The sequence below is a fragment of the Papaver somniferum genome, chromosome 6 (genome assembly GCF_003573695.1).
Source record: "Papaver somniferum cultivar HN1 chromosome 6, ASM357369v1, whole genome shotgun sequence".
In the NCBI taxonomy this organism is placed as follows: domain Eukaryota; kingdom Viridiplantae; phylum Streptophyta; class Magnoliopsida; order Ranunculales; family Papaveraceae; genus Papaver; species Papaver somniferum.
In genome coordinates this window covers 178,427,336-178,436,043 of record NC_039363.1, presented here as the reverse complement: position 1 = coordinate 178,436,043, position 8,708 = coordinate 178,427,336, and the positions used below count along the sequence as shown (strand labels likewise).

Genomic DNA, 8,708 nt, shown 5'->3' with positions numbered 1-8,708 from the left:
TTAAGAAAACAAAAGCTTTCCTAAAACGGCAAAAACGGTCTTTTGAAGCCCTAAACGATGGAATTTTGGCAAAATTTTGGTGACCATATGGATCTATAAATCGACATGTCTTGATCTTTGGGCCGTTTCCCATCAAAATAAACTCCTCTTCAACTAAATTATGACAGGTCCTTAACTTCCAAATAATCCAACGCACGTGATATAACTTGCTCATCTACATCAGATGGTTAGCTTTTCCCATAAAGGAGGTTGGAAATCGAATCCCTGTAATAGCATAAATCTTAAGCTAATGTGATCGCCCTTTTATCTTACCAAAACAAATAAAAACATAAAAGTTGATCAATTATACGTGTAGTTCTAGTGATCACTATTCTATCTTATCAAAACAAATAAAAACATAAAAATTGATCATTTATGACTAATGGCCATTTTTAACGTATACTTTGCAAATTTTGCACCCATTTGCTAATTTGGCTCCGGACACACCTAATACAATGGTTATTAATGAAGTAGCCTAATACACCTAAATCCAAAAGTTTTGCCTAGTACTATTACATTAGCACATCTGATTTAATGTGCATGTCTTTTTGACTGCAGAAAAAGGATGCGACTCTTTTGATGTAAAAGTATTTCCTAGCATCTAAACAACGTCTTGGATTTCTTAAGCTAGTTGGATTAAATTTAAGGAATTGCCTTTTCAGCATATAAACAGGGTTCCTTTCTCAGCAATTGCATTATTATTGAACTTAAGGTCCAAACACAGAAACATATATGGCCCCTTGGAGTGTAAGACTATTGGCTTAAATGTTCCTAGCCAGTTAGACTAGACGCTGCAGCTGCACACAAATAGTAATTAATAATAATACTACTATTCTTATTAAGAAACTGCCCTGTATAATATGTTAAGCTGGATCGGCCGCCTCGGCGCCTCGTATTCACTGGCTCTTCGCATAACTAAGAAGCCACTGCCTAATGCAAAATCTAGCAGTTCATGTGTCAGAGAGCTTAATTCTTTACAAAAACACAACTGCTGTAAAAAAAGAGGATCTATGAATAGAAAAGCCAAATAAGGATAAGCAACAAGTTGTGTTGTGTTGTGCAGCTTGTGCTGTTGCAATATTAATCTATGGTTGAAGATGGTTTTTCCTTTTCCTGGAACCGACCATGTTAACTGTAAACAATTCATGATAAAATAAAAATGACAAAATTCTTCTTCTCTTTCATTGTCTCTTGGTAATTGAATAATTCCTAGCTCATTCCCCATCCAAAAACAACACAGGAAATATATATTTAAAGAAATCGAAATTTCGTGTCTCTTGCGCTTGAATAGGAGACAACGGAGTAGATTTATATTCATATAACGGGTGCTACAAAGGTTTTGAGAACGTGGTGTACATGAATGAAACCAAAAGCAAAGATAATAAAGAAAAATGCTAAAACATAAAAGAGAAGCAGTGAGTGAGTTATCAATAATTTGTTGGAGATCTAACTTAACAGTGGTGTGCCGTAAACATACTCGACGTGAAGATGTAACGATCACTCGACGAGTCGGTGCGAAGATGCTAGGTCACTTGGCTTGAAGATGGTTCGATATGAGCATCCTATGTTGGTCAACGTCAAGAGGTTGCGAGTCAGTTGACGTCAAGATGCTAAGAGCATATAAAAGGCCAATACCAAAATGTGTTCTTCTGGTCTGTTTGAGTAATCACAAACTCAATACTACATTGGGAAACGATATTATCCAACGAAATCAGCTGACATTTTCATGACAACATTTAACAATAGAGTTGACAATTGCCTGGGATTCACGGTGGGAAAATGTACTTTGCATGTCTGGGATCTTTTGTTCGCAAGCCTCTAACTTGAGATAGATTCCAACCCCTAAGAGCAAGCAGTAGCATCGAGAAATCCCTACCCACGAACGGACTTTTCATACAACTTCCACCAAGACATCAATTAGCAGCAAATGATGCTAATCAGCAGCAACAATTGGAGGTATTAGGAAGCCACTTGGATTTTGGTCAGGAGCTACTGCTCTTCATGAAACTAGAAACTCTCAGAAAATGTACCGAGATTCATTCCATTTCAGCAACACATTTTCAAACTATGGTTGTTCATGTTCCTCAGTGGGCCTTGAATAAGAGGGTGGGTTCCTCTGATTTATCAGTTACAAACTCATAGTCACCAGAGCCTGAAAATATTACTGTCTTTATTTTTCCCTTTTCACATCAAACAAACAAACAATGTACACCAAAGAAAACAGAACTTCTCCGGCACTACCAATTACAAAGGAACATTATTTTCTGCATAGTTCTCGTAACCATGAAATAGGATTTACTGTACTGTAGTCTCGTACCCCGAATTATTACGGTGCAGCGACGACAATGATTCAGGGTACAAAATCTGCTTTAAGTTTGTACAAGTGAGACTATTAGCACCATGAATACAACAGGGTACTTCTCAGGACAAGTTACGGAGCTAAGCGTACTTTGAAGCAAAAGGCTGTTACTGAGACAAGCAAATAGATCAGCAGCGACGACAATGATTCAGTACTGTAACAATGAATAGGTCTGCTAAACAGCAATGACTCAGTACATATTTCTTTCAGTCACAAACCTATCCTTGAACTACATCTTGCTGGCCAACCCTACAAAGACTCAACTTAATATCTTAAAATGTGAGATTAAAGTCGAAAGTAACTGGACTTGGTACTATTTGACAACAGCTCTGATAAGTGAGCTGTGGGATGAAAATGAAATAGCTAGAATCACAGGTGTGGGTCTTATCAAATGTAAATCATTCAGAGTGAGGGTAGAGTTATTTTACCATAAAATACGTGTAATCTTCTACAACAACAAAATGTTGAGCATCAGTTAATGATAACCACACAAGAGTGCCTGTTTTGGACTAACCGTAAATTAGATTATTGCACGACCACCAAAATTGTATCACAAAAGAAAGAGACTAGACTGTGTCATCATGCTATCACTTAGAATGTGTCAAACTTATGTGACTTGTCATTAATTTTGGGACCACTTTATCCTGGAAACATCAAGCCAAGTTAAGATGAATTCATCAAAATCAATAGAAACATATAAAGGCCAAACCATTTAGACTTTTTTTTTTTTTTGATAGCTCATGTTCCTGGAATGACACTTAAGCAACTGATATAAAAAATAATTGAGAAATGTTTGGTCAACTGGCAGGACCTGATTATACACTGCATCTTCTGTTGGTCCGACATCTAGGGCACACTGTGCTTCAATACTTTGTTGACGGCTTGTTCACATACATAATTTACACATATCTGACAATAGGATGGAGCTAGTACCTGCATCAACCAATCAATGCTGGTTCTGTCCTGAATTTTCTGCTGCTACTTTCTCTGCAAAGTAATTGTCATATAATTATAAGCTGAAATATAAACAAGAGGAGTGCAAAGTTGAATTCCAACACTAAAAGACTCCACCAAGCAAAACCAAATCAGTTCAGGTTAAAGTCGAACAACTGGACTTTGATATCAAATCATCAAAGCACCTGACGAACAGAGCTGGGCTGGAAAGAGTTCAATCATCGTGCCATAATTCTTTAGATATAAGTAGATAACTTTAACAATGTATTGTCCACTTGCAATTAGAAGAGGTTCAACTAGATACAACAAACACAATCTATCAACTAACACCGTAACTTTCCATCTGGAGTTCTTGAACCTAAGTATAAGAGGCTGATAAAGGCAATTTTTCTATGGTTGCATATATTCAAGGGGAGTACAAACTAAAACGAGACACTCAAAGACTAAAGCAATCAGGCCATGGGGTAGATAACAGGAAAGTAAATGATTTGGATAAAATTTACTGCTGCGTGGTAATAAGTTATAGATAGGCTTGATGTTTTAGGCGGAAAACCAAAATAGCGAGGTTCAGCACCCACCCATGTTTAAATCACTACTGGCAAACATGCTTTATGGGATCCACATGAAGTCTGAAGACAAGTAGACGCCTGGTTCTGCGTGAGTAGCTGCACTAAGGCAAGTCATAACCTTAAAGTTGACTAAAACTTTATGGTGACATGGGATGTTAAGGAGATAAACATTTCAAGGTTTCAAAATTGTGGATGAGATCATGGGAAAAGCCAAACCAGAAGTTATTGTCGTAATCATTCTATGTGGATTTGATGCTAAAGCCAAGTGCTATAGACTCTACATTTGGTTGAGCTGGATATTAGTGGTGAAGGAACTGGATTACTGGACTATGGAAATCCAGATAAAAAGCTTATAGGTGGCTGAGTTTCTTCGCGTGCTTTTATTTATTTCAAAATAACCGGAAAAGGAAGTGATTTCTCCTAGCTGTAATACAAACAACAGTTTTACATAATATAAATCACAAAAACAATAATTTAAAGAGTAAGGAGTACCATGTGGGACGCCGGTAGATATCAGCCGGTCTATATTATCAATACGACGTTGTATAGATTTCAAAACAGAGTTCAACGATAAGACTCTCTTACGAACTCCTGAGATTTTAGAAGCATGTTGCATAATAAATGGCAATGGTGCATCTTCTAGCAGTTGATCAAGCTCTGACAGAATCCAACATAAACAACAACAATAGCAGAAAATTAGTTTCTGCAGCGATGAAAGATGAGTACAATTTATTTTGCCTTATTTAACTTACCCAATTAACACGAAAATAACACATACAAGCAACAACACAAAACAGGGTGAGAACTTCTCTTCTTCTTACCATATTTTGCCTATGCAGAATTCTTTGTTGATTGACCAACAGAAGTGCACAACTAAAATGAAGGACAAACTTATGCTACTAAAGCTTGAATATGGACACTGTGGTTTTAAAATGCGTTATGCAGTGAGAGACGAGGCGGTGACTCCATCGAAAAGATAAATAAATATGTAAATGAGTGAAATATTTGAAACCTTTAATATAACAGCATAAGTTCTGGGAAAAAAATCATTCAAAAAAAATTAGCCCATAAACCAAACAAGTCTCCTGAGAAATTAAGCATCTCAAGATACAATCATGTTTAAGAATGGGTCGGAAACATGAGATACCAAGACAGCAACAACAAATTTAGGTTTTTTTTCGACACAAAGATGCTAAGTTTTTTAATGTTTTATAACACTGAAGAAAGAACTGCAAGGTAACTTAAAAATACCCCGGTAAGAAGGTTTATTTTGCGTGTTCCTGATTTTCCATGAAAAACGTCTCTTGAGACGCCTTTTGGAGGAAAATTCAAGGTTAAAGGTGTATGCCTTTTAATGGCAAAAAAATGCCCATGAGGAAAGGCTGCCTCTACCACTTTTCACAACCATGGAATGCTGTTAAAGAGCAACCAGTCAGATTCAAAGGCATACAGTAAATCATGTTCGACTTTCATAGTGGCTTCCATGACTTACAAAATCATGCACAAAACTCCATAAATTTTAGCTAGGTAAATGAAACGACGGCCCATGGCTATCAAACCTCAGCTACAATCCCATCAATAATTACTACCAATTGTCATTCATGGAAACATTAGAGTCCTTGAAACCTATGTTGTTCGGGCTTGGCGCTTAAGTAAGACATATGGAGTAATATCCCTACTAGTTGAGCAATATGCTAGTACAAATCCTAATTGAAATGAAACAAACCAAAAATAAAAGGCTGGGCATTAATATCTCGTGAAAGAAGTCGGATTAAGGCTACTTTTCTTAAGGAACTTAGGAAAAATGGGCGCCTTTGCTGGCGAGGCGTCGCATTCGAAAGAACACCACATTGGCGCCTCAGACAACATAGTTATAAAAATCAAAATGCATGATCATCATGTAATTGAAATGGGAATGGAATTACCTCCAGTAAGTCTATTAATGGCGGAAGAGAGCTGGTCTTGACTTGTAGCTGTATTTTGAGCCTTGGTATCAAATTCCTTAATTAGAGTACCAAGAATAGATGAAATTCCTTTAGCTAAAGCATCCGAAGTCTTATTAATAGATTCTTCATCTTGATTTGAGGAATCATTCGTATTCCCAACTTCAGAATTCGCAACTTCATCATCTGGTTCTTTGGGGGTTTCTTCTAGAGGAGGAGGATCTTCTTCTACTTGTGTTGATGGAATATTCATGGCTTTTAGGGTTTCCTTCGTAGTAGAAGTAATTTCATTATCAGAAGAAGAAATGATGTAAATAAGACTAATCGGAGATTTCTAGGGTTTTGATTTTTCTTTTAAATAAAGGAAAATATATTACATACAACTGTTTGTTACATCCAGGGCTGCACAGAAACCGTCCCGTCCCGTGGAACCGTATCGGTACCGTCCCGGAACCGCGGTCAGATGGGACAGGTACAAGTACCAAAAACTGGTACCGTGCCTAGAGTAGGTACAAGTATCGGTTCTAGGCTATTCCCGTCCCGTCCCATCCCGTAATACCGAGCAACAAGTAATAACGTCTAATAATAGCTAGGGTTTTTGAAAATTAATTAGTTTTTATTCATTTCTATTTAGTTTTTGTTGATTTCTTTAGATTTGAAATTGATTGTAATTTTTTGGTTTTTGATTCTAGGGTTTTGGAATTTTTGTGTGGTTCATAACTTCATCTGAACTTAGAACTTAGAAGATTTTTTGCCTTATTTTCTTTTTATAATTTTACATACGCTACGGGTAAAGAACCGGTACCGTCCCATCCCGTACCGAGTTAAACAGGTACAGGTACCGTCCCGTTCCGTACTGCACAGGTACATGTACAAGTACAAGGTACAGGTACCGGCTATAGGGAGGTACAAGTACTGAGCTAGGCAAAAACCCGTACCGTCCCGTCCCATACATCAGAAGCTAGGTGAGAAATTAACATAGCAGGGGGTTGCTGCCCAATAATGCTAGGTTTACCGGAGAAATCACCGCAGCAAATCCCGTGACTCACAGCTGCAGGACCCACATCTGCACGCTTCTGATCCCAATGCTGAGAAGTTTTTCCCTCGGTCGTTTGATTCCCTCACAGGATTTGCCCCCGTATTTTTTGATGTCAACGTAGCATCACCCGTTGCTGCCACCGTTAGGGATGCACATGGGTTGGATTGGGTTGATTTTTGCCTTACCCACCACCCAACCCACTGATGGCGGGTATTAGGAATTGTCACCCGCAACCGACACAACATTACAATGGGTCGGTTTTCACCCGACGCACATTACGGCGAGTTGGATCGGGTGGGTGGCGGGTATACCCGTCGTTTATTCTTGATAACAATGTATGTGATTCATCCACTTTTTGGGTTTATAAAAATCATTTTTATACCTCGAAACTATAAATTGATTTTTCTACAAAATATCTTCTGGGGTTTGAATTCAATTAGAAAAGTACCCATACGAACACAAGTTACACATTCCAGATTAACGACACAGAAAGAGAACAAAATTGAAACTACTACATCCAAAGTTATCAAAAATCACAATATTTCAATTTCAGTTTATGATACCAAAAAAATTAAAACTTTAGAAAACAATAAAACCCTCTATTCAGGGAAGGAAAACGAAAACACTTCTATTAACTTCAATTTTACTCACCCTTTTTAGCAAAGAAATTCATGCATTTGTAAAATCAAAATAAACTAATAAATTTTAAGATAATTTCGGTTTAAATAGAAATCAGAAATTAAACAATCAATCAATCACTTCGTGGTTGAACCTTTATCTTGTGATTCTTGTCCATGTTGGGTGACTATTCTTCAGCTCTGTAGGGTGGCCGTTCTTTCATGTTGGGTGATTGTTCTTCAGGTGCTTTGTTGGTGACTGTTTTTCACCTTCGTTCCATAATCACTGAAGTTCTAGTCGTATTTAATGAAGTTGGGGATGCTTATTTAGGTGTTACTGAGGTGAAGTTGAGAGGACCGAAGAAGAGAAGAAGAAGATAGAAACTAAGAAAGAAAAGAAGCGATTTGGGTTAGGTTAGATTTTAGGCGGGCGGGCGGGTTGGATTGGGTGATAAGAGTTGTCACCCGCACCCAACCCAATGTAAGGCGGGTTTTGAGGTTGCCACCCATAGTCGACCCACGTCTAGGCAGGTTGGTTCGGGTGTGGGTAAATTTTGCCCGGGTGCGGGTTGGGTCGGTTTTGTGCAACCCTAGCCACCATTCCTCAACAAGCATAAGCCTGCGAACGGCTTTAGCCAGAACATTAGCTGGTTTATTACAACTCCTATGAACATACTTACAAGATCAAGCATGATTTATATTACAAAAACTAACACACTTACGAAGAAGAGGCAAGCTCTGCCAAGGAGGACGTAGAATCCTCTCTGTAGATAATTACATATACCTAGATTATCAGTCTCAAAGATGACTTGAGTCCGGCCATTTGCAGTAGCCATTTCCATTGCTTCAATCAATGCCCTGTACATAATTACATATACCTAGATTATCAGTCTCAAAGATGACTCCAGTCCAGCCATTTGCAGTAGCCATTTCCATTGCTTCAATCAGTGCCCAAGTTTCATCATGATGAGCATTACATGTTCCTTTTAGCCTTCCCTTTGCTGCCAAGAAGGATCCTGCATGATTACGAATTAGAACACCAATTCCAGCAAGTAAACATTTAGGATGATAAGAGACATCAACATTTATTTTCAGAAAACCTAAAGGAGAAGGCTGTCAAGGCAAATGCACAGTAACACGACGATAAGCAGTAATAGAAGTGTTTAAGTGATGCAGATTCACATATGC

The 8,708-nt window shown here is 38.0% G+C and overlaps 1 protein-coding gene across 4 annotated transcripts; it reads right to left on the bottom strand.

Annotated features, from left to right (window-relative positions):
- Positions 1–2,427: 2,427 nt before the first annotated feature.
- Positions 2,428–6,203, bottom strand: LOC113290259. Of its 4 annotated transcripts, none has more exons than XM_026539855.1 (4): positions 5,847–6,203; positions 4,414–4,578; positions 3,332–3,385; positions 2,428–2,508 (listed from the first exon to the last, which is right to left on the bottom strand). In XM_026539855.1, exons 1-3 carry the CDS (start codon positions 6,115–6,117, stop codon positions 3,345–3,347), a joined length of 477 nt encoding a protein of 158 aa, XP_026395640.1. In that variant the 5' UTR covers positions 6,118–6,203; the 3' UTR covers positions 2,428–2,508; positions 3,332–3,344. The 4 variants fall into 4 exon arrangements, with proteins under 4 accessions (XP_026395640.1, XP_026395639.1, XP_026395638.1 ...); XM_026539854.1 differs by lacking the exon at positions 2,428–2,508 and adding an exon at positions 2,556–2,897; XM_026539856.1 differs by lacking the exon at positions 2,428–2,508 and adding an exon at positions 3,024–3,042.
- Positions 6,204–8,708: the final 2,505 nt, after the last annotated feature.